Source organism: Cavia porcellus, unplaced genomic scaffold, assembly GCF_034190915.1.
Source record: "Cavia porcellus strain 051 isolate PalLab524CR breed Dunkin Hartley unplaced genomic scaffold, mCavPor4.1 scaffold_9, whole genome shotgun sequence".
Lineage (NCBI taxonomy): Eukaryota > Metazoa > Chordata > Mammalia > Rodentia > Caviidae > Cavia > Cavia porcellus.
In genome coordinates, this window is record NW_026947492.1 from 54,870,985 (window position 1) to 54,897,816 (window position 26,832).

Genomic DNA, 26,832 nt, shown 5'->3' on the forward strand with positions numbered 1-26,832 from the left:
TACTACTTCCTTTTATATCCATTTAAATTAGCTAATGTAAATAAAATTAATTACCATACAGCAGCTGGTATAAATAAGACACAGAAAAGAGTTTTCAAATAATTCCACAGTTGAATGACTTGTCTGGGAAAGGTGTTGATCCCCCTTGCTGGGCGTGGATAAGAGATCACCCTCTTCTGTATGACAGAACCCATCATGGTGGGGGCACAGGATGCTTCTCCACTGGAGGGGAGCTCAGTTACCTTGATTAAGGTTCTTTCTCTTCTTATTCTGGTGATAGCTATCCCCAAACATACTACAGGACACTTTTGTCTCTACATTCTCTGTCCCTATTGGTTTGTAATAGTATTTGCCTTTGCTTTGGATTTTTTCAAGTGCTAGACATTCAAAACTCAACAAAGGAGGGGTTAGTCTTGTAGAATAAAGGGATCTGGGTTCTAACTTGCCTCTGATATGACTCCCTGTGCATCTTTAGGCAAGCTCTTTGGTGTCTCTGCATTTCACTCTCCATATTTATAAAATGGGGCAATTGGACCATAAGGAACATTCCAGGCCTTACATCAGTCACAGAATTAGCCTTCATGTTTCTGTTATATAAACTAGCATAATACAGCTGCAATATATTCTCCTTTCCCACCTAGAGGATGCCTGATTTCACCAATCTCAGAGGGGGTGTTTAGGAGAATAAAAAGATGGAAATATTAAAAAATCAAAACAGTTTGCTCTTCTTTTTTTAATGATGGCCTAACAGTTGGCCTAGTCCACACATATTTATGAATGATTTCCAGTATACTGCATGGAGTAGAACATTAGCAGGGAAAAACTCAGCATCCCAACCTTTGGAAACTTTCTGCCTAGAAGGTTTCTAAAATCTCAAAGCTTCCTAAGAAAAGGCCGACAGTATGACCTTGCCTTGAGTTATGTCCAATAGCCTAGAAAAGACCATTTTGGACCACTGGTCCTTGCTCAAGCTATCTTGCAGACCTCTTGCATGATACCTAAGCTGAAGAGGTCATTGTAGCCAGGCCAGGTACGAAGAGCATAGGTCTAGAGGAACAGCTGTCAATCGGTACTTGTGGGTCCTGGTAGATAGCAGGGACAGTTGATGCATACTCTTTTTCCAAGATCTTGCAGTGTGGAAATGTCTCTTAATCAATCTGAAACTTATGGAGTTCGTTAATCCTTGTACTGCATAAATATCCAGAGCTTCTATTATGGGACTACACTTTATACCAGGCCAAGAGATGAGCAAGTTATGTCCCTGCACTCCAGGAACTCTAATGCGGGAGAAAGACCCAAAGTCGAATGTTAATGCCTATAATAAGTACTTTCGCAGGGTTATATGTTGGTTGCTGTGGGAGTCTGAAGACTTTTATCGGAAAGGTGATAATTGAATAGGAAGAAATTTCCTGTAAAAGAATGGGCTTTTCATTTGAGAGATCATCACAGGGAAAGGCAGGGCAAAGCAAGGAAGAGTACCAAATTCCTTCCTTTGGGCCGGGTAGAAAGCAAGCATGTTCGCTCTTCACAGGAAAGAGGTGTCAGCCTATATTATCTGCATGGTTTCCCCAGCATTCCCTTTTACTCTGCCTGTGTGGGCGCAGTTCCAGTGACAGACAGTAACATTCATGGACTAGAAGAGAAAGGGAGAGGAGAAACCATTCCTTTCTCAAGCATCCAGGATCTTGGCCAAAGCCTCCAAACAGCTGTTGAACATCTGGACAGCAAAAGAACTGAATGTCTTTGAGAAAGAGCATACTCCTTCATCACACATGCAAAAACAGGTTACAAAGCGGGGTTCTTATATTTTTGTCCATAAAATGTAATATCAGTGTAACTTCTGTTTGCCATACTTCAGAGCCAGCCCTTCCAGCATTAGAACTCAGGAGCGTTTTATGTGAAGCCTGAGCACACAGTAGCCCAAAGCGTCCCTGCTTCAGTGGGAGAAAGAACCTGTCATAGGAAATAGGAGAATGGAGCCTCCTCCAGCTGCTCTGAGAGATGAGCCAGCAGAAAAGGAAAAGAACAATCACAAAATGCCCAGCTGTGGGAGACTATATCTCTTGCATTTTTTGAGTATGTTATGGACCAAAATGAGCTTGTACAGATTTTTTAGCAAAGCTATACAAAAGCACTGTAATGTAAGTTCATTCACTCACTTGACAAGTAACTGATCATCTGCACTACATTGGGGCCCTGTCCTGGTCACAAGGGCTTCAGAGATAAATAAGACATGGTCCCTGCCCTTGCAAAGTTCATAATCTAAAGGGAGAGAGAAATTGCTGGTAATTACAATAAAGGGGGATTATTGCTGTGATAAAAGAAGATCCACTCATTCAACTGATGCTATAAGGTGCCTAGGTGTCCTACCGTGGGCCAGCACAACTGCAAATACAATCATCTGGCAAGGGCAGATCGTCAATTGGCCTTGGTTTCTCAACTGTGAAATGAGGAAATGCCTCACTTCAGGGCCCTCTCAGTTCACTGGCTCTCCAACCACAGACAAAGGTACTCAGGGTTCCTGCTTCGCAGGGCTGCACAGATGAAATAACCATAGCACCAAAGGCAGCAAGGCTCATCTCCACTGGCCTCTTTATCTCCACTGGGCCTTCCCTAAGCACATCCAACATGAGAGAAGGGAGAAATAGGGCAGGTTCTGTGCAAAGCACTTTGCTGGACTGTTTTTGGTTTAGTCTGGCACACGCGTGTTGGGCTCCTGCTGTCAACTGGGCACTGTGCTCCTTTGTGATGGGATCTAAAGATTCATGAGCATGGCCCAGTCTCTCCCTCAGGAAGCTCACAGTTGTTTGCAAGAAGCTGTCATCCAAATGACTAAATATAATGGAAGCAGAATTAAATAAGTACCTTTATTTCAATCCTAACAGGGAATGCAGCATAATCCCAGATAAATAACTCAGGGTAGAGGGGAATAATGTTACAGTCACACTGAGTGGTTATTTGTGGTTGAAATGACTCAGGAGTATGAAAAAGGAATTAGCAGAGTTAAATAATAGGACTGCAGGGAACATCAGAGAAACCAATTTCGGCTCCTTCCTTCTGCTCCCTTCATGTTGCGGACAGAGAAACTGAGCCCAAAGAGTTAGGACGTCACACACTCTATGGTCACAGCAACTCAGCCCACATTAGAACCCAGAATCAAGCCAAATGGCACAGGACCTTGTGTGCCCAGAGCATTGCACCTTCTCTTGGTGACATTCACTCTTATTGTATACACTGAGCCCTTACTTAAACCAGAATAGCAATGCAACAGAGCCTACAAGAGTGTGACGATAACCCGAATGTCATTTCAGTGTGCAAAGCAGTTTTGCATCTACTCAGCAGCACTGAGGAACTGGCATTCTTATTCCCTTATTATTTGCTTTTGGTGTGGTCCCAGATGCTTAGCTGGCCAGTGTGGAATCTACCAGAGCCTGCAAGGTCCAGCCACACTGCTGCAGCTTTCCCCTGCTCAGACCTCAGATACATTGCTCCATCTTATGACACCACTGCCTTTCAGACTGAGGACTTTCGTGTCCTCTTTATCCCAACTTGCTAGGCTGAAAACAGCCCTTTTCAAATTAAACTTGAGCATCAAGTTTCATGAAGAATGCTGTTGCTGTGTTTTTAAAATATGAGACAAAAATTGCACAATATGGCTGAAACGGCAGTAGCTTTACTAGCTTTGCTTTTCGTGTGTGGTCATCTCGATTTTAAAACAGCAAACAGAGCCTGCGTATGACTTGGTAGCTGCTACAGCTCCTGATCCTTGGTCAGGTTGCTCTACCATCTAGCCTGCCTCCTGATGTACCCACTTAGTATGAATCTTTCTGTGTGCCCAATTTGCCAAACTTTGTGTGCCATACCCATATCCAGTGCAAAGTCCTTTATAATCCATCACATGCATCTCTTCATTTGATCCCCACTGACCCTCTCATGAGATTGTTTACTTCATACCCATTTCAGAGATGGTGAAACTGTGCCCTATGTATGCTGTGACTATAAAATGAGGATAATACTGAATACCTTTGTCGGGTTGCTGTAATGATTATAGGGTATGTAAATTACCTAAGAAGCAACATAATACAAAGATTAGAAGTACATCTGTACTCAGGTTCTCTGGATTCAGTTCCTGACTTTCCTACTTGCTGACTGTGTGAACTGTGTCATTTGGCTTCTCTTAAGACTTAGTTCTAGGGGTGGGGATTTAGCTCAGCGGCATAAATGCCTGGTTGGCAAGTGCAAGATCGTGAGTTCGATCCCCGGTACCCAAAAAAAAAGACCCAGTTCCATCACTTGCACACTTCAGTTCTCTCTTCTGATCCTTTACATCTGTAGACAGAGAAGTCTGATTTAGTATAAGCAGTGTGTTATATATAAATAGCTATTTTTTAAAATTGGAGTTTTGCTGTCTGTAAAATTTTATACTTACTATTTTCACCTGAGGTTATAATGTTTTTCTCTATATAGTAGTAGACTTTGATCTTTTTCATTTTCTTTATTAAAATTCTGCGTTCCAAACTGTGACATCCTTGTCACTAGAAAGAAAAAAATCCAGATACACAAGAAGGAAAATAGTAGCCATAATTTAAAGAATGCGTACAACAAAATTGCAGGCAGGCATTCATATGCAGAGACGCTGAATCTCAGGGAGCGCAAATGATTTACCCAAGACACACAGTGAATCAGTGGGAGAGCTAGGAATAGCTGGAACCTGTGTTTAAAAAAGAAGATGCCAGAATAAAAACTCCACTGGAATTTAAACAGCCAGACCTCTTTTGATAAAGGATCTGTAAGCAGCTTTAAGGTATAATCATCTCTTTAGATGCTCTTGGCCCCGTGAAAAACAATCCTGGGTGGCAATACATAACAGTTGATGGATGCAACCTAGAAGGAGAAATTTCAGGAAAACTGAGAACAAAGCTCTCTGTCCTCACTCCTCCTCCCCATCTCCCGTTGCAAGAATGGGGAGTTCACATAAAGCCACAAAATTTGGTCACCCTTCAGCCTATCTCTGAACCACACTTATTGTGATAAGAGACAAGAGAAAAATTGACCTTTAAAAATCTCGTGTTCCAAGGAAGAGATAAAGATTTTGCAAAGCCTTTTGAAAGAAGGCACAGAATGTATTATAGCAAATGACAAAAACTTCTCCCAGATGTGTACAGAGAGGGGAGGCACATTCCACCCTCCTTCCCCAGGGCCTTCCCGCTGCTGCTCACAGCCTATTGTAAGACTGGGCAGACTGCAAACAACAGTGAGATGAGTTTGGCTGATGGGCTGTCAAGTCAGGGGAACAGGTAAGCCTGCAGAGAGACTGATGGGCTTGTTATACCCTACCATGCGACCATCAGTTTTAGGAATCATGCAAACAACCACAGAGCAGTGTTTACTAGCTGCTTATCCTGATTTATACTTCTAGTCTCCATTTGAGCACTCTCCCTTGCAGAACACATCCCACCCCCAGCCTGAGTTGAGCTCGCTTTCTCAGGGTTTCCATGGCCCCATGTGCTTCCTTCTTTCCTGATGCTCAGTTGTCTCTGACCCATGGATTCTGTTGGAGTGAGACTTTTATTCCCGTCTGCCCAGTTGCTAGACATGGAATGGGTGGTCCTGCTGGCCACGGAATGGATATTGAGTGAACATTGACAGACTCGTCCCCTGGGCCTTCTTGCCAAGAAAAGGAATGAGCTCTTCTTGCAAGGAATGGCTTCCACACCCCTAGCCCTCAATAGGCCCTGCCAAACTGATGGAGCAGTTAATCACTTACACATTTGTTTTTATTCAGCAAGCATGGTGCTTACTGTGTGCAAGGTGACATTGTAGCTCAGGCATCTGAAGAAATGTGCCCAAGTCATCATGGCTAGAGAGTAACAGAGCCAGGGGAGGATTTGGGTCTCTGGTTTTCTATCTTCTGGATTTCTATCTCCCAAGCTCTCCAACCCCCAGTTTTCCAGGTCAGCTCTGGGGAAGACACTGAGAAGGAATGGGAGATTGAAACGATATGACGTCTCCCACAGCCAGGGCATGTAGATGCAAATGTGAGCAGAATCTGGTGCTCTGTGCTCCAGCAGCCATTCACAGCTGGGCTTCAAATTCAAGGATCAAGAGTGTGTGAACCATTTGGGAATGTTTCGTGCAGTGGCCCAGAAACCTGAACCTGTGTTTTCGATTTGGAGGCTTGGGGGTGTTTTAATCTCTACTCTGGCTTTTCCTGACTATCCCTTCTCCTTCTCCTTTTCCTTTGTTTGTCCTCCTTCACCCATCAGAGGCCACTCCTGAGCATGGCACTGCTGCTCCATGCCTACTGTCCAGGGGGCTTCAGAACCTCAAATAGAAAGGAAGTTTCTACAAAATAAAAACATTTTTTCTCAAAAGTTTTACTGAAAATTGGAAAGAAATACAGGAAAGTCCTCCCTATTTTTATGATTTTTTTTCCCTGCTGTGATAAACTCTTGTCTTTTAATAAGAAAGGCAAATCCATGTAACAAACAATCCATGTGTCATTCAATTTAGTGTACTACAATTAGGTAACATAAGGTGCTTGGAAAATGTAAATGTTTCTAACTCGACCAAGTCAGATAGTCCCCCAAACTATAGATTGATGTGTTTCCTGTCTTCCCCAGGCTTTGCTTTTCTATCCCCAAAGCACGCCTTTTCCTTTGTATATAAATCTTAAATTCATCATCTATGCCTAAAAAAATTAAATCATGGAAGATCCTCCCTCAGCATGGAGCAGCCATATGCAGTTTCAGACTGCCATATGCTGCAAGTGAAAACATAAAGAGGGTTTTACATGAAAACTGGTCTCATAAAATGCAGCCTTGAAAAAGCATTTTTTGGGCCCTACTCATGTTTTTAATATATCTCATTTAAATGTGATTACTTTTATTAGTAGAAATGTGCCCACATTCACAAATATTCAGCAAATATTTGTCAAATGTATGATTAAGAAGCAGCAATACAGCCAGGTATAAGCAGACAGAATTCCTAGCCTGGCATTAATCACTCTCACTGGCAAGACACACAGTGAAAAATCCCCTGCTCCCAGGGTGTCTTACAAGTGCACAGTTGGCCTGATATCTCCATTTCTTAGAGCACCAGCCTGTGAGTCCCTTGTGATCCCCACTCCACTGGTTTATCTCTAAGGCCACACTGCATTCAGAAAAGATGGCCCTGGGATATGTGCATAGAAAGGGGTCAGGGTCAGGACAAGTGGCGCTGTTGCCAGGATATGAGCTTAAGGGATGCACTAGGTGCTCTTAGTAACCATCACTTGCCAAGTCCTTGCTCAGGCTCTGCTTAGCATGCTGAGTACTAACGCTAATCTTCACAGCATCTTTATGAAGTTTGATGATTCACGTGTGTGATGATAAGAAGTTTGATTACAGATGGATGAACTGAAGCTCAGAGCTTTTGTTGGCACTGTTTCTCCCAATTGATGTCTGACTAGATCATCACAAAGAACTGCTGACCACAAGATCCAATAATTTGTTTTTAAAACTCAGCCAAGAAGGAAAGAGGAGACGGGAGCTCTGGATCCCAGAAGCATGACAAAACAGAGTAATGGGCACAGAACCTGGGGCACCTTCATAGTGGGGCGCTGCAACTGAAGCCCAATAGAAAGCTGGGACCCCCGGAGGCTAGGACTGAGAAATGAGCTGTTAGACTGGAGAGAGGACACCAAGGCATTTTTTTTTTTGCTGTTGCTCTAAGAAGTGGGGACAGGGAGACAGCTATAAGAGGCGGAGCTTATTCCACAAACTTACTGAAATCTAAACTTGAATTCCAGAGAGGCACTAGAATGCAAAGCTGAAAAATTCACCTGGAAAGCAGTCCAGGTCAGTGGAACTCCGGGGTGACAGGCAAAGGAACCAGGAGGTAGATCCCATACAAGAAGCAGACTGCCTAGAGCTTACTGTCAGAATTGCAGAACACACAGATAATGACTGACCATGCACTGGAGGAAACCAGCAATAATGACACGCAAGAAGGTTGCCACAGCTCCCAAGAATTTAACAGTCTGAGAGAGGCTATAGTTTTTATGTGACAGAAGAGATAAAGATAATACATAAAATCAAAAGAATGGAACAATATACTATCAAGAAAGAACCAGGAAAATTCCATAAAGTTCCAAAGAGACCACTGAGAAATTTTAAAGTGTGGCAATTCAAATTAGTGGCCCAAAGGACAAATTAAACAGCAGGCCAGACACAAATGAAGGGAAAATAAGTAAAGTAGAATATATATCTGAGGAAATAAATCACAACAGAATGCAAATAAAAAGGTAAGAGTTAAGAAAGAAGTTGAGAGGCATCAAGGGTAGGACAAGGTCCTTTATGCCTCTAATAGCGTCCCTGAAAGAAAGACTAGAGAAAGGGAGGGAAGGACATTCTGAGCGTTTACAGCAGGACTCACCAGAGACACAAGGCATAGTTAAAGGACCTGTGGTATGGCGTATCACCCACTGTGTGGAACGTGCATGCATGCTAGGCCCAGGCTTAGAGACACATTGTCAAAAAGCTCTCAGATTGTCCCAAGATGCCTAAGAGAAGCTTTGTATTTGATGCCTGGCTGCAGGGACAGAGTGATGAGTCTAAGGAATTAACTGTCTTTCTCTGTCCCTCATTATGCACATAGGAAGAAACAGGTTTGGAGAAGTTAAACAATGTGTACAGTTCATGTGGAAATCAGGGTATAAATCCAGGCAGTTTGACTGGAGAGAGACTCCCTGAAGCCCTGTGCATTCTGCCACCGATCTCAGAGGGAAAGGCTCCTTCCAGCTGTGTCCTCTGGTCTGATACTTGGCCAGCAGAGCAGCCCTAGACTGAATCCATCCTTTATTCATTTTTCAGACCTCTGTGGAGGGCAGTCCTTGTTCTGTCCCCTTCTGGGTCCTGGGATACTGGAAGAAGTCAGCCGTGGATCTCCAGGACCCCACTGTCTGGGAGTAAAGCAATCAGAATTCCAGTATTAGGGAAGCAGTGCTCTGGTTACTCAGAGACCACAGAAGGGTTGTGTTTCAGCCTACTGAATTCATAAATCCATGTTCTCCATTTAAGAAACAGTTCCTAAGAGTCTCCAGAGTGGCTCAAAGAAGATTCCATTCTTAAAAGCTAAGGTGTCTTCTTCCCTGACCATCTGTATGACCTTCAAGTTACATTATCACCTTGATCCTTTGGTTCCTTCTCTAAAATGAGGATAATGACAACAGCCACCTCATAGGGTTGGGAGGACTCTGTAAGATACGCCTTGCAAAGTGTTTAGCACGATATCTGGCCCTTGACACTTGCCATGATTTATCATCAGTTTAATGTAGGTGTGATTAATATCCACCCCACCCCCATTCCTGGCTTCCCTTCCCCAGGATTCGAGAGCACCAATCCATCCTCAGCAGGGACACAGTTCTGCCCAGATGCCACAAAGCAGAGTATTTGTATAGAGGGGAAAGCCTGGCTTCCAGAGACTGCGCTGGTGGTAAACAAGAGCAGGCAAGAGCTAATAAAATTTCAAATTAGCCATGACTTTTCACAGCCCTTCAATTGTGCTAGCTGATTTAATGGTCAACGTCCCTGCTCACTGGGATTGAATAATGGAGCATTTCTGTAGAGTTATGGATGCAGCAGCTGAATCTGTCGTGCTAACATCAATAGCAGAATGCAAATAACCCTTGCCTGGGCTGTAATTATGTGTTTAAGCAACGTCTGTCGTGGCAGAGTCAGGATGTATGATGGGGCCAGCAACTGCGGCAGAGGACAGGTGCTTTTCTAGGCAGGTGTGTCTGGGGCTGGAACAGGAGCTACAGTTAAGACCCAGACAATGCTGGGGTAAAGGAGGCTTTGTTTCACATCTCAGCATGAATCGGACAGTTAAACTCAAGATGAATGGCTCTTGGTTGGTAAGCCACATTCTAAGTTCAGGATCTGGAAAGGAAACTACTCCTTTGTAAGCATTTCCTGGGTGTCAGCTGCTATGTTTCAGATACTGTGCTGGATTCGGGGACATAGTACTGTACAGATATTCCTCCTTTAATGATTTACATATTTACTGACTATTTGGACTTATGACAAAAGCATGCTGTTCAGAGTTACAACCTGTCTTTTTTGTACAGTTCTGTACAACTTGTTGATAGAGCCTCAATGTCTTTTTTGTATAGCACACCTGGTTTATACAGTACTGTATAATTTTTGCTGATTATATTGTATAACAGTACTATAGTTTTATGTCCTGTTATACATTATAGTACTGTATGTAAGAATTATGCAAATAAAAGCAAAGTCATCAAGCTGGCGTTTCCTTTGACCCTTTCTTCGTTTTGAATATTGTAATGTGCATACTATATGCAATTCCTCATTTAGCCACCAATTCATTTAATGACCTAGTCTCGGGAATATGACTCAGTCATTAAATGAGGAATGCCTCAACCCTGTTGTATTTTAGGCACTTTCACTAAGCATGTTGTGTAACTAAACACAGCATTTATGAAAAGACAAATGTCCTTGAAATATGTATTATTTCTAAAATGTTAGATACTGGGGAAAAATAACCTACCTGACATTTTCTGGACACTGAGGCAAAACAAGAAGGTATATGCAAAAATATAGATGGTTTGCCAGTTTTGAAGCAGAAGGGAGTGATCTGTCTTATGAGACTTGTTGATCACGTCTGATGCAAGAAGAGAAGCTGCTCCACAGGGCCAGAAAAATGTATCAGTGCACTGTTTTTATTGGGCTCACTTCTATTTGCTTCTGACATTTCCTCAGGGGATAATAAAATGATTCATTTGGGTTTTGGTTTGGTTTTGGTTTTTGAGAGCTTGTTTTGTTTTGTTTTGTTTTGTTTTGTTTTGTTTTGTTTTTGAGGCAGGGTCTCACTGTACAGTTCAGACTGGCCTTAAACTCACTATGTAATCGAGGCTGGCCTCAAACTCATGGTGATCTTCCCGCCTCAGCCTCCCAAGTGCTGAGATTACAGGTGTGGGCCACCACACCTGGCTTCATTTGGAGTTAAATAAACTCTCAGATATAAACAAACTTTTTCAAAGTGATATTACCTTTGAAACTTTTTGATATATAAAAATGTCTCATCATACCTTGGGCAAATTTTCTCAAGCATTGTATATACACTTCCTAACCACAGGAAACAATTGAGCGATTGTTGTCACAGTTGTTTCTTGGCTCTGTGATTGTTTTATGTGTTTAATTTTTATCTTAGACTCTTGGTTACTAGGCTCCTTTACTACGTACTTCATGTATCTTTGTATCCTCCAAAGTATTTACTGCAGAGATGGACAAAGCAGTAGCTCCATTAATGCCAGTTTCACTGTCAATGATATTAGGCATTTCCAGTGATTTTTACAGAATCGAGCAGGTTCACAGTTCTGTGATATATTAGTAGTGGTACTGTTTTAATCTTGTTGATCGTTTGTAATGACCCGCAGAACTTCCTTCTTTAATGAACCAAAATTAGCTTGGCATGATGACACAGGCCTATAATCTCAGTACTCAGGAGCTTGAAACAGGAGGATCACTGCAAGTTCAAGGCCAGCCTGGGGTACGTAGCAAGACCTCTTATAATAAATCAAATAAATAAATAAAAATTGTACAGTTTCCTTTGACTATATCTTTGTTCTGAATATTGAAATGTATGTATTATGTACAATTCCTCATTTAAAGACCAATTTATTTAATGAGCTAGTTGCAGGAACAGACCTTGGTCAGTAAATGAGAAATATATATGTCTCTCTATATAAATATATATAGTTGATTGATTGTCACACCCTATATAAACTGTATATATAGTTTCTCACTAAATGAGAAATATATATATGTCTCTATACATATATAGAGACATATAGATATATAGATATATGACTTACATGGTGCTCTTATTATCCTCATTAAGAGATGTAGGAAATGGAGGTCAGAGAGTTTAAGTGACTTGCCCAAAGTTACACAGTAGTAAGTTTCAGGTCCCAGATTTCATGGGCTCCATGCAGAAATTGCAAAAGACAAGAGATTTTTATCCTTAATTTAAGGGGAAAATGAGGTGTTAGGGCAGTTAAGTGGCTTGCCTGAGCCACACAGCTAGTGAGGACTGCCAGCCTGGCCAGTGCACATCCAATACTCCAGTGGGCAGCACTTACATCGTGAACTGCATGAAGACAGGAGAGAGGTAGGCCTATCAGGGTTGCTTCCATATTATTGATGAGAGATTGGAGCTTAGGGGCATTCAGTATAAGAGCTTGTCCCTGGTAAATCTTAGGGACATCATTAGGACTTGAACTTTAATCTCTGGTCCTCATAATCTTTACACACTTCTTAATAGAATTGACTGAAACGAGGGCTTTCATGGACTCACATTTGGTTTTAGCTCCGGCTTCATTTAACTATTTCATTCATTTCTCACTTATTTACTAAACAGTCATATTTTAAATGTGTCTAATAAGTGCTGAGAATACATCAGAGATGACTAGAACAGATATGTGACCGGGGTAGTTGGGCAAGTTGCTCAGCTTCACACAGCAAAAAGTGGTAAAGTCAGAATTTAAACTGAGAAATATGGCTCCTTAACTACTGTCTGCCTACAAAACACACAGACTGCAGCCCTGGCTTTTCCTTTCCTTGACTGTGACCACTATCTCCAGATAGCTCATTTTTTGCATGTTTGTTTGTTTGTTTGCCTGTCTTAAACTGTTCTTTAGATATCTGAAAAAGTACTTTGGAATGATGCAGCCAAAACTCTGTGATCTGATAGTATATCTTTGAGCTTTGGGAAGATGGTAGAGCTGTGATCCAATTTTGAGATCTAAGAAATCCATCCGTGTGGCAGATTATTCCTTGCAAATAGCAACTTACAGAGAAAAGAACTGGGCTTTCAAAGGGCGGAGAACTATGCCTTGGACCATGTGACTACACGCTGTAGGGACAGATGCTAGAGTTATAGGCCAGTACCAACGCTGCCTCCTCCTCACCCCTAAGTCAGGCAGTCACCAGGTGTTAGAGCTTTCTCTCCTAAATGTCTCTCAAAACCATCTACTTCCTCAGTCTCTGCTGCTGATACCTACCCTAGGCTGCCTTTATCCTTTACCTATGCACACTCAGTGCCACTCACCCTCCCCACCCACCTGTCACCTCACCCCACCATCTCTTTGGTTTCAACTGAAGTGCACAAATGAAGTTACCTTATGTTTTTTTTGGGGGGGGGATTTTTTTTTTAATTGGTACAGGGGATCGAACTCATGACCGCCTGCTTGCAAGGCAGATTCTTATGCCGCTGAGCTAAATCCCCAGCCCCAAAGTTACCTTATGTTTAAAGTTTTACTGGTTCCCACAGTTCTGAGGATGAAACATAAACTCCCTAAAAACCCACACAGTCTGCTCCTGCCATCCCACATTCTCTTCTTGGGTCATTCCCCCTCGCCTTCGAAACATCAGCATCTGGATTTAGCAGTTCAGGTGTTTAAGTGGCCCTCGTCTCTTGGCTCCATGTCTTTAGAAAAAACAAAAAATCAAATACTGTACACTCTGTCTGTCTCTCCTATCAGGCTGGGATCAGACGTAACAGACCTGGGCCTTCTTTGTACACAGCAAAGGCTTTGGATTATATGAGCATATAATGTTTTCAGTGATTGGAAAATGAAGACATAGATGCAGGTGTTGTGTATGAACATGGCTAGTAGAACATAGCTATATAAAGTACACACTCTGTACATGCTCTGTTTTCCCCACAGATGGCTTGGTGGACTGCATGGACCCCGACTGCTGCCTGCAGCCCCTCTGTCATGTCAACTCATTGTGCCTGGGCTCCCCTGACCCTCTGGACATCATCCAAGAGACAAAGACCCCTGTGTCCCAGCAGAACCTGCACTCCTTCTATGACCGCATCAAGTTCCTTGTGGGCAGGGACAGCACGCACATCATCCCCGGAGAGAACCCCTTCGATGGAGGGTGAGTCTGTGGGGGCCATGCTCTGAGGGAGAACTGAGTCTTCCCCAGGGCCATGCTTGGGTGGGAGGAGGCCAGAAGGCTGAATCTTATAAGATTCTCATGGAATGTCAGGGGAGGCAGAGCAAAGGCCTCCAGGAGCCACTTTATAAAACTGCTGTCCAAGGCACTCAGAATTTTTATGAGCAAAGTTGAGCTGTTCCCACTGGGTGATAGATGGGGAGAGTGAAAAATCAAAGGGCCAAAGGGAATCTTGGATCAATACCCACTTTGCAGTCAGCTCGCCCTGATCCTTTGGTCTGATGAACTGAAGAGCTTTGGCACTGTTTATGCTCAGAGCTGACATCCAGAAGACTTTGCTGTCTGGGAGTGCCAGGGTATCTGCAGTGTCCCAGCCCGTGTTCCCACACAGTCTTTCTTTTTCCAGTTGTGTCACTGGTGGGAGTTTCTTACTGAGGTCTGCTGTATGTCTGGTCCATTGTTGGGATCACAGAGATGAGGATAGTTTCTGCCATTTTGAACCTCATGGTCTACCATGGGACTTAGAGAAGCAGGGATATATTTATCGTATGCTTTGGTAGAATTGCACGCCCAAAGACTCTAGGGCACAGAGGAGGAACTCCCAGGTGGCGCAAAACCAAAGCTTATGAACCAGCTCGCAAAGATGAAGAAAGCTGTGCATGCTGGGGATTGTTCAGGGAGAGTGAAAAGCTGGTGCAGACCCCTGAGGCCACGTAGGGCATAGACACCAGCAAAAAAGATAACCTTCTGCCTTTTGCTCCCTGTGTCAGGACAGTGAACCACGATAAGGCATCCAAGAGCAGGGATTTATAGTCATTTGTTTTGAATGCCTTCTAACATGGTGATGCTGCCTATGTACAAAGCTTTCACTTAAATTCAGCATAGTGAAATCAGGCAGACTGTGTGCCTTCTACACTGAAGACTTTTGTCTCTGCCCTAAAGGAAGTGATGAGGGGTACAAAAGGGATTGACCATTGGGTCAGCAGAGATTGACCATTGGGTGAGTGAAAGAGGGGTCTCTTGCTGGGATGCCTCGGTAGATGGCAGTGCTGTCACCAGGATGGACCTGAGAGCAAGAGCAGGAGTGGGAACAAGGTGATGACCTCCACCCTGAACAGGAGAGGGACAAGGCAGAGACACTTCACACTAAGGTACTCTAGAGCAGGAGTCTACAGTTTTAAGAAATCCTGGCACTCACTCACACAGAGCTTAAGGCTTAAAGTTCTTGAGTTGGGAAGCCATCAGTGACCAGCACTGGCTGAATCCATGGGTACACAGATGCTTGTTCCATGGGCACATGTGAGGAAAGAGAGCAGCCTGAAGAGGGTGCCAGGAGAGCCCCCTGGGAGGCTCCCAGCTATAACTGGGGACAGCAGCATGTCTCTGTGTGGTCTCTGTACTGCAGCTGGTGGAGCCAGGAATTTCGGCACACAGAGCTCACATGCGTCCCATTGCCCCAGCCTGTCCTTGCAAGGAGCATAGGGGCAGCATTCAGATAGTCTCCTCGATAGTGGTGAAGTGCGTTAGAGTGCGTACCTTTCTCGCTGTCCCAAGAATGTGGAGAACCTGGCAGGGAGAGTGGCTTTTCCACATTCGCAAGGCCAGTCAAGCTGTGGAGCCAGGAGCAGAAAGAGTGAGGAAAAGCCAATTCATTTATCTTGGCCAGAGCTGCTGCTTTTGTCTCTGGGTAGGAAGCTTCCTGCTATTTTATTCAATTGTGTGATTTTGTATGTATGCTTGTGGGTCTTCCCTTGGCATAAGTTCTTTTAATCAACTAGAGATAAAAATAATATTCCTACCAAGGAGAATGTTACTTGCTCAGCCTTTCATTACTGGGCCCATATGGCATCCGATGGGGGTGGCGGCTTTTTGACTGCTTGTGGCTATTCTGCTCAGGGGGTGCCTTTCCGCGCCAGCCTGCTCCATGACAGTGGGACACATCGCCTCCATGTCCTCCTGACAACTTACTGAGCCTGCTGCTTGAGTGCCACAAGCCACTGAGGGACCTACAGTGGAATCTCAGCACTGTGGCTTCAACAGATGTGATCTTGCCTCAAGGAAACTGTGCTGGGGAAAACAGGCTCAGTAAGAGGGAACAAAGAGACTGCAGAGTCAGGCCCACATGGGCTGCTGGTCCTGGCTCTGGCATCCTTGGGGAAGTGGCTGTGGGCCTGTAAATGTCTGCCAGTCCCCCACAACTGAGCCCTGCAGGGAGGCTTGCAGATTATTATTTTTTAACCCTTGGTAATTGTTCAACATGCATATATATAAATAGTCCTGAAGAATGAAGAAAGGAAGGAAGGATGGAAGCAGAGATGAAATGAGGGAGGGAGGATGGATGGATACATTATTTTATTTAACTTTATGTTGAGGATTTAGAATCCAGAGAGTTTAAATCACCTGCTGAAAACCACACTCCAGATGAGAAGCAGAAGCAGAAGTCAGCCCCCAGATAGATTTTTATATATCTGTCACCTTCAGTTAAATTACACTTTGTAAGCAGGAACCATTCATCTCTCCAAACCTATAATACTTCAGGCAGGGCCCAAAACACTACTTGCTCTACAAATGAATAGATAATGGAAGTTTCTGAATTGTTACTATAAAAATTCTGTTGACTAACATTTACCAGAATCATTGCATTGCTGCTCCTTGCTGATCTAGATCCAAAAAGCAGACACCTGTCACTGAGAATGCCCATACAGTGTTTGGGATGAAGTACACCCAGGTGATTCATCACAGACACACGAGACATGGGATACTCTTCCTGTTAGACCACCTACTCAGTATTCTGATCCAGGCCAACAGGCAGCACTCATGTGGGATAAAGGGAAGTCAGCTGCCATGTCTGAGGCATGGCTTCTTTTCTGTCACATATGGAAGTGTGCTCTCATGAGGACCCAGAGTTTCGGTCCTGGCTGTGCCTCCCAGTAGCTGAGTGTGATGCTGGGGAAATGATTTAACCTTTGTGGCTTCAGGTATGAACTGGTAATAATAGTAACTGTTTCATAAAAGTCATAGGAAGGGCTAACTAAAATAAAGTACCTAAAACAGAGCTGGGTCCATAGCAAGTGATTGGTTAATGGGGCTTTTACAGTGCCACTGTATCTTGGTGACAATAGCTCAAGCCTCTGAATCAGACAGACCTTGATCCAAAGGCTGCCACATCTTTCTGGCTGTCACCACAGGAAAATTCCTTAGCCTGTCAAAGCTCCATCTCATCTCAAAGATAGGGATAATAAGGGCTTTGTCATGGAGTTGCCATGAGAATCAAATGGAGGTAGGGGTGGAGGAGTTACATAAAGACTCCACCTAGTGCCTGCCATGCAGAAATATGATTAGTAATTACATGGTGGTGGTGGTTATGATATGGGAAAGCACTTCTAGCTCGACTTCCTTCATTGGAAGTCAAACTTGAGAGTCATCTGTGCTCCAGGAAAGTCCAGCAGCCATCCAGAGAAGAGCCAGGATTAGACTGTTGAATCATTGTTCGAGGAAGGGAATCAGCCACATTCTCGCCAACCGGCTGTCAGCCATGATCCTTGTTAGAGAGGAATCCTGTGGCACTTTTTCAGAGAGCAGGAATTCTAATGGGCAGGCAGACCTGACTCAGTGCCCAAGTGTAGCAATAACACAGCCTGTGCCTGATGGACAAAGCCCCATATCCTGCAACCTACATGATGTGCCACAAGTTGAATGGTTTGTTTGGGGTTTCATTGAACAGCCTCCAAGACACAGGCTGCCATCCAGAGACCTAGCAGCTCTACTGAGACTGGCAGGAAAACCAGGCCAGTGAGGGCTAGCTCCTTCATTCTGCAGATCGCTGGGTGTGTGTGTCAGGTCCAGGGAGTCTGAGGGGTAAGGAGTTCAAGACCAGGACTTAAAACTGCTTTAGATTCCCATCACTAGAGCAGGCATCCTGAGAGGCCAAGGCTCTCCTCACCGGTGCCCCTGTGTCTGGGGCAGGAAGCAGGAGGCACTCCAAAGGGACATATAATACCAGGAGGTTCATGGGAGCAGGTGCCTCTGTGCAGTACCCCAGCAGGTACCAGAGGCAGCAAAGCAGGCACCATCTGAGGGAGAGATGGGAAGCAGCTCCCCAGGATGTGAGGGCCCAGCCAAGTTCACTGGCCTGGCTGGGCTCTGCTGAAGACCCCACCGAGCTGAATCAAGACTATTGCCAGGTGGACTGAGAGGTTTTGGAAGACCACCTTCAGGAACCCTATCTTATTCCCCTAAGTCCCAGAGTCAAGTTCAATGCCAGGTTTGATTAAGATGGTAGCTCTGTCTGACATTCTGTCCTTGTCACCACATAAAGTGATAGAGTTGTGAATGATCTCGGCTGATCCAAAGTAGGAGGGACATAGCAGCCAAGGAGACCACCATCACCAGATCAGGTGGCTTGAGTACCATCTTTCTCTCGTGGCCTGGATGCCTGGGCCATCTGCCTAGTAAAACACATGTCCCTCACCAGGACAGCAGAAGCAGAAGGGTACCTGCTTCTAGGACTTGAGTGGGAGAGGAGAAGCCCCTAAGGTCTAAGGTGGAAGAAGGATCTTCAGTTCGATTATCTGTACCAAAGGGACAGACAGTCAGACACTGACTGTGGGGCGTGGGATCAGATGGCGAGGAAAGGGAGGGACACCTGAGACTTCTAGAAAAACATTCGAGGCAGAGATGTTTCCCACTTCTGGCTGTGTCTGTTCTCCTGGAAATGACTAGCCAAGTTGAGAGGCTAGACATGGACAGATGCCACTACAGTGCACAGCTACAGATTACCAGTGCTGGACAGCATAGACAGCCCTAAGAAAGGAACTCTCATGTCCTTTGTGTGCAAGCCCAAGCCACATTTGAGGACACTGTATTGGTCTGAGAAATAATGTGATATTGACAAGACTTGCTGGACTTCTGTAAGCCTATTAGGCTGTCAGCTCACTTTGGCAAGCAGGTGGATGTAGACTGGGGACCACTGAATCTCAGCTCAGAGGAGACCCTGAACCCAAAGGGGAAAGATTCACAGAATCGGGTGGACATCAAAACAAGGAAGGAGAAAAGGATAGTATCCTGTAGAAAGGATCAGATCTTAGGAGGAAAAGCTGAGGGGTTCAGAGAGAGACACCACTGCCAAATCACACAAGCTCAATTTGGTCAATACTCACCAATACCTGCTCTAGGCAAGCGAGAAGGCCTGGTCTCATCGTCATTATTTTAGGGCTCTTTTAAGGTCTGTGGCTCATCACTGAACCCCAACGCTTAGTAGAGGGAATTGCCCAGCTTGAGTTACAGCCAGTGATAGAATTAATTAGGGAGTCACCCTGTCCTCTGCTGATTTTCTGAAAAGGAGAGACAAGTGATTGGAGAGCTCACAGTGGGGCCAGGACTCCCACAGCATTGTGTCCTCCAGTCACAGCTGCTTCTCTCCCAACACAGTGTGGCCCAAGGTAGCCAGCAGTAGACACTGGTGGTTGAAAATGAGTGAATAAATGAAGGAAGAAGGACTGCTGGCAGCAGTGGCCTTGGGCCTGAGGCAGAGATTTCAGTGAGGAATGTTGGCCATTAGAACATGATTTATTAAATTATGGGTCATGACAACCTGCTAATATACCATAAAATCAATTTAGTGGGTCAAAGCTATTCTTTTTAAAAAGTAAGTTTAAACCTAATGGGATAGAATGGAATGAAAAATATCAGCAACACTATAAAAGAGTATATATGCCATTAAAACTTTTCAAGTTTGTGCATGTGTGTGTGCACTGTATGTGTGTACAGTGCAAACTGCATTGCTTACTATAGCATTCAGTAACACTGGACTTAAAAATACCTTCTAGACTGAGAAACCAGTATGAGCAACAGCAGGACTTTCCAGGATAATTAGACATTGGAGAGAATTTTAATGGGGCTGGAGGATAATTATGGTGCTGCTATTTTGTAAAATAAAAGTCAGGAGACAGGCTCTAACATCTGAAATCAAGATGACCTTAGGAAGTCTGAGGTGTATGATCATGGCAAGCAAAAGGAGAAGGAAGAACAAAGGAGAGCAGAGGCCAGAAAGGTGGTGTAGGGGCTGGAGTTTAAAAAGACCTGACTCTCATTTGTCCACAAACTGGGTTAGAGCATTACAGCTCAGTGAGGACTCAGAATCAGCCCTACACAGAAGTGAAGTAGCCTCGATTCCCAAGGCTCAAACTTTCCCTCATACCCTTTCAAGAGGAAAAAATAATGAAAAAGAGGGAGAAATTGTCAGATATGCAATGTCATTTCTTACTAGCCCACCACAGAGCTAAAGCCACATACATATGTCAGTAGCATAGCCGTTCCAGTAGGGCATTTGTTCCTCATTCCAGACCCCACCCCACTTCCTCCAGCCCAGGCCCTCGTCAGCCCTCCAAGACCCTCCGAGAGGCCAAGCAGTAGAGATCATCTAATGGACTTCAAATAAACACCGACTTCCTGACAGCTGGCCACTGAGTGAATTTATTATTGAGTTATACTCCTGCATTTTCAGAACAAGCTGAGCTGACAAGCTATCCTATCAGTTTAAAAAAAAAAAAGAAAGAAAGAAAGACAATGATAAATTACCTGATGGAAGATGGGAGAAAGTAAAGATCTTACTTCCTCCAAAATGTCAACCATTATATATTATTCATGTTGGTTTTTTAAAAATCCCTCCCACATTGAAATGAATGTTTATGATGATAAAGCAACTGGGTGGATTCAATTGAGGATGCAGGCAGCGACATCTCTCACATCATCCTGATGAGCAGCTAACAACTCTTCCTCTGCCACTTGATCATCCTTTTATTGATTTCAAAAACAAATTACGATCTGTGTTTGCTTTGTAGCTTAAACTTATTCCCTGTTGTCCGTCACAGGAAGCATTAGCAGGGGATGCTGTGGTAACACAGAAATAACCAAGCAATTAGAGAGAGGACCTGGATCCAGTCCTTAGGCAAGGGGGACAAGTGACATTAGGCAAGGAGTGCTCAGTTACTCCCATGTAATGATGGTTACTAATTCCTAACCAGCTGGATACTTTCAAAGATTAAATGAGATACAATATGCAGAAACCCAATGGCTGGTACACAGCATACATTTAGTACACAGCATACATTTAGCTGGTACACAAAGAAGTGTTCTGTGTCAGGCATCATTTGAAATTTTTGTGCATTTTAAAAGTACAGATACTTTTAATCACCCCCAGATCATAAGGACTAGATTTATCACCTTTGTTTTAGATTTATGAAAACTGAGGCCCAGAAAAGCTGAATCATCGGGCCAAAGTTATAATGTCAGATGTGGCAGAGCCCAGCATTAAACACCATGCTTCACTGGCACCAACCGTAACGTGCTGAGTGTCTGCTCCCTGCTGAGTCTTGCATGTTTCTAGCTCAGCATCTGCAGTTCAGAAATCTGCACAAGATGCTGTCATTATGCCCTTCCTCCCTAGCTGGCCCTAACCTTGTCTCAGATACCACACAGCACAGCACCCACGGCATGCAGTAAGGCTGAGTGCTAAAGAGTACTAGCCTCAGAGTCAGGTGGCCAAGACGTGGAGCCCAGACCCACCATCTGCTAACTGTGTAATCTTGGGCCTCCTAATCTCTCTGTGTCTTGTTCTCCTCCTCTGTCATGTGAGCATCACAATCTATCTCTCATGGGACTGTTATGAGGATTAAATCAGATACACAGTATATAGGTGTCCTTGAAGTAAGCATTTACTGTCAAAAGTCACCATCACTCATAACAGTAGTGTTCATATTAGCATGAGCTGTCGGATAAGTATTCATAACGGTTTGGGGATAGAACTGGGATGAGAATCTTGGCCAGAAGCATCACAATAGTACATACTGACAAATGTCCTAGCACCTGGTTTTAGCAGAGGTGAATGGACTCTTGACATCAACAGACCTTTGTGGTGGAAGAGGAAACCCCTGTCTGTGCGGGTCATCAGCTGAGCCTACATCCTTGAGAGCCTAGAGTCCTAAATCACAAACTATAATCCCAGTATTTATAAGTCAGAGGCTTTCTGTATTTACATCCAATACTGATAAATTTCTTTTTTCTTTTTTTTTTTTTTTTTTTTTTTTTGTCTTTTTTGAGACGGGGTCTTGCTATGCAGTTCAGGCTGGCCTTGAGCTCACTTTGTAGCCCAGGCTGCTCTCAAACTCGCAATGATCCTCCTACCTCTGCCTCCCAAGTGCTGGGATTACAGGCACGAGCCACCACACCCGGCTAATACTGATAAATTTAAAGCAATAAGAAGTTAAAGTATTTGGAATGCCATGCCCCACATGCTAAAATTGTCCTCAGTGGAAGAGGTAAGTCAGGACATACAGTGCTTCAGAGTGAGTCCCAAAGAAGGGCGCTGTGACAGGGACAGCTGGGACCTTCAAGGGGAACTGGGCAGAGGCCAGAGATCCCACCCCACCTGCCTCTCCTCCTATTCCCCCCATAGTGTGGACATGTGGCTCTAACCTGTAAGCCTCTGGCTGGGCCTTATCCCCATCAGAGGAGAGGAGCTCAGAGCAAGCCCAGGCAGCCGCTCAGCCTCATATCCTTCCTACCACTTTTCTGTCTGGTCCACAGCTTGCCAGCTCTGCTGAGCAGATTTCTGCATTGCTCTTGAGTCCCGCCTCATTTTCTCTGCCTACCTTCCTGATATAAGTACCTAGTACTGCTACCACTAAAGTCTTGCTTCCCCTTGTCTGGCTTCCACATTTGCCTCATCTGGGTCTGAAGCTCCACTCCTGCAGTGCTTAGGGACGTAAGGATTACTAAGTGGCGACACGAAGGGCATCCACACCCAGATGCCCTGGAGTCCCTTTGCCGTACCTGTCACCCATCAGATCCTCTTCTTTTGTCCCTTAAATACCACCTATATGCTGTTGTACAACTCAGATAAGCGGTACTAGGTAGGACTTTCTAGAGCTGTATCTCCCCACCATCTGGCCTGCAAGTGGCTCTAATCTTGCTCCATTCTAGTCTGTCTTTCCTGGTGAAGCAGGCCCTGTCCTGTACCCTGACAGGAAGGCAGGACACACAATCACAGAATGAACTTGTCCACTGAGAGGTCACATTACAGCTGAGCTGCCTCGTGTTTCTGTGATAGCACAAACCACCTCCTGACGGTCCTCAGAAAAGGAGACCTCTGGCTGCACCACATAAGAACAGTCTCTCAGACACGCGCCAGTCTCATGTCCCTAAGAACAGTGACAGTGTTTCCCAGATGTGCAGTCCCCAGACCTGGCCAAGCAGGAGCCTTGCATTCTCTAGCCCCCGTCATTCCATTTTGGTTCTCGTTCACCCAGCCAGTGGGCTCACTTCCCTAGAAGTGAGCAACACTAAAAACAAGTGAACAAATATTCTAAACAGTCAAGGATGTTATTCTTATATACACACCTTTGTCAGCCAGCAGAAAATATTCCAGAAGGTTCTTATAGGAAGAGACTCAAAGCATTAGCATTCAGCAGTGAGGTTGTCCCCTGCACAGGCAGTTGCAGCTGCAGGTTAGAAGCTCATGCTTCCTTAGGGCCTGCAGGATCTTGGCAGCCTGATTAAGTTAGGAGATCGATAGTGGCTTCTGAGATCTCCAGGAACTAGGGCCTGAGATTTCTGAGGACTAGAAGTTGCTGAGCCATCTCATAATTGAGTGGCCTCAGTAGGAAACACTGCCCCATCCCAGAGAACAATCATATTCTGATGTATGAATAAAGAGCTTAGACACAGTCACTCTGAAGAGTGTTCCAACTCAGATGTTAAATCCTACTACCTACACGAAGGGGTCTGGGTTTCCTCTTCCCTCTCCAGAGATGTACTCAAAATGATCTGTGGGGACTGCATTACTGTGATGAATTAGAGTCCTTCCCTCTCATGTGTATTCTACATTACCCACAAGACACATGGAAGCTTCTGGTACAGTCTGAACTGAGCCAGTTCCCAAAGGAAAATTGGCACTTGGGCAGAGTCTGGATGCTCTGATTCAACTCAGGGGATGTATTTATTACTGTCATATTGCAAGGTCTTCCTAGGTAGAATCCAAGAGATGGCAGGTGCCAGACCCTGAAGGGCTTCATGTGCCCAGCAAGACAGTTTGAATTCTGTCTGTAGCTAAGAAACTAAGTTACTAATGATAGAGTAAAAAATTTAATATGTTTTTTTAATGGGTAAAGTTTGGAAAGCAGCATCTTAGATTACAAGGTGCCTCAAGGGAAGATTTGATGCAACTCCTACCCTCTAATAAAACAGGAATATTAAAATGTAATGATGAGATCAAGTTTTATTGGTTTTGGTCTAAGACCATTGAAAGACATACATAGAGTAAACAAAGGAAGAATTTTGATGTAAGCTATAAAGAATAAAACAGAGCAAGACGTTTGCTTTTGAATATAACAATATGTATCTTTTAGAGTTTATTTTTCATACAAAGAGTTTACACCACCTCTTCCATTTTAAATGGTGCGATGAGGTGATCTCAAGGTGCTCTATGAATACAGGAAGAAAAACACTAGGCTTTCTATTTATATTTACCCTTATTTTAAAAATAAGAAAGCAAGAATGTTTTATTCCTATAGAGTATGGCTTTTCACAAATTTGCTCCATTGATCCCTATGTTACTTGGTTATATGTCTAGACCAGCAATAAGGAACAGGGCCAGTACACCACACAGGTTAATTATTGAGTGTGTTGGCACAGGTGTGTGGGTGTGGATGTGGGTGTATGTGTGTGTGTCGGTTCTTAACCAATCTACTCATAAGAAGTCAAGTAGCTTAAGAAGATTTCTGCAATATAACAACAAAAGGAAGCAAATAGTGACAGTACAATTACAAGCCAGCATGAAAATGGCAGAGCAGATGGGTCTGCTGCTCTGGGGACAGCCTTCCTCAGCATCAATATGAGGTTCAACATTCTAATGATCACTTATGTCATAGCTAAAAAAAGTTAGCCAGCAGATCCAAAATTACCAAGAAAGCTATTTGAAATATGAGTTTTTATCTATTAAACCTTGTACTAAGTGATACTGTGCTTTCCAATATCAACTGATGTTAGCACATATGAACAATTTATAAGCACATATGCCAAAAGAGGCTGCTGAAACATGTTTGCAGAAAGAACATGCAATCAAGTAAGTTTTAAGAGCCCTGCCCTTGGGGCTGGGGATTTAGCTCAGTGGCATAAGCGCCTGATTGCAAGCAGGCAGTCGTGAGTTCGATCCCTGGTACCAATAAAAAGGAAAAAGACAAAAAAAAAAAAAAAAAAAAAAAAAAAAGAGAGAGTCCTGCCCCATTGATTATAACTCCAATTTTTGAGGCATCTAAAAAAAATTGAGAGTCACAGTTAAATATGTTAGATAGTAAGTAAGTTGGGAAGGACAGTGTCTCTTCAGATTGTCATGGATAAAAATTAGATCCTGCATTGAATCCTGGCTTGCTGGCATCTCTCTGAAAGAATGGGCAAGTCTAGTCCCTATCTGCACTTTGTTCTTGCACCTGCACCATGAGAAGTTTGAAAGGGGTAGCTGGGAAGGTCTCTTTAGACTCTTAACATTTCATGATTGGGATACCCCCAAGAAAATTATATGCATGAAAGACATCAGGCTGGAAAAGTTGGCTCAGGAAACTAAGGCAGAGTATGGGATGGAAAACTAGGAAGAACATTTTATGGATCAGACTGTGTGATCAGGCTGGACAGATGGTCTCAGAAGCTCAGTGGACAGTGTCAGGCTGCCATGGGAATCACACCCCCACCAAGTGGTGGTAATTTGACAGGCTGTCAAGTGAGGTTTCCCATCCGGGCTCAGGTAATATTCTTACAAGACTTGGATAAATTGTGGTAGACATTGCGAAGATCCCATTCAGGCAGCAAGAGTTTGCAGGCAGTAGTTTAAGAGTTTGTGCAAGCCAGGCATATAAATCCATTTATAGTATACAATATAATGCAAAAGAGGGGCTTACATAACCAGTAACATCACAGAGCACTACTCTAAAATGAAGAAAGCCTATAGTCATTTGCTAGTTCCTGAGTGACTTTTTTTTTGTCTCCTGAATACCAGCTTAATTAGTGCATTATTTAAAAACTAAAAAAGGAAAATAAATCTTCATTTCCCCTTTATCTCCTTGTACAATATACATTGAATAATGCATAACTTAATCTCTAGCAGTCTTTATCTTTTTGAAAAGTTTTTCAAACAAGATGTGCAGACAGAAGCCAAGTGAGCCCTCCAGGGGAAGTGATCCTGGCCTTGGGAGCCATTTTGGTTCAACCACATGGAAAGACCCAGTCCTTACACCCTTAGGCAACTACCCATGTCCCTAGCAAGGTCAAAGTTTTCTTAACATCACTCTCACCTTAAGTAACAGAGGCACATCATCTCTTCCTTTATTCGGAAAATAGGAGTTTACACTATGCCTTGCCTTCAGATTCCAGGGCAAGCACCTATTTTAGAGGAGGTTTTCCTTTGCCCGCTCAGAAGCAATCATCAACTGGGCCCAATGCTGGGAATAGAAAATTGGGGAAGATGCCATTGGTCTTGCCTTCAAGATCATGATATGCTGAAGAAAAAAGATTGTCCCAGCTGTATGACAGCACCCAGAGTTTATATAGCAGTGGCTCAGAGCGGGCAAGAGTGGTGGACAGTGCTGTGTAAATGCACTGGAGAGGGGAGAAGCAGTTTTTGGATGAACGGGAGAGGTGAAAGCCAGCTAGAAAAACATTTCAGAAACGCATGCAAGCTTTGTACTCGCTCCATTAAGATTCTAAAGCCACTAGTAGTAAGACTACTTGAGCTGGCTGGTGTAGCACCAGATTAAAACAATTATAAATTTTTAAACAGATGTTGAATACAGCTTTATGCCCAGTTGGGAAAAACTTC

The 26,832-nt window shown here is 43.9% G+C and overlaps 1 protein-coding gene across 21 annotated transcripts in view; it reads left to right on the forward strand.

The window, feature by feature from the left end:
• The window catches only part of Tenm4 (teneurin transmembrane protein 4), a 2,788,855-nt gene that overhangs the window by 2,688,281 nt on the left and 73,742 nt on the right, over positions 1 to 26,832 (forward strand). For all 21 annotated transcript variants that reach the window (XM_063256396.1, XM_063256398.1, XM_063256401.1 and 18 more), the window contains one exon: positions 13,730 to 13,946. In XM_063256396.1, the coding sequence (XP_063112466.1) occupies positions 13,730 to 13,946 (217 nt within the window). The remainder of the gene's footprint in view (positions 1 to 13,729; positions 13,947 to 26,832) is intronic.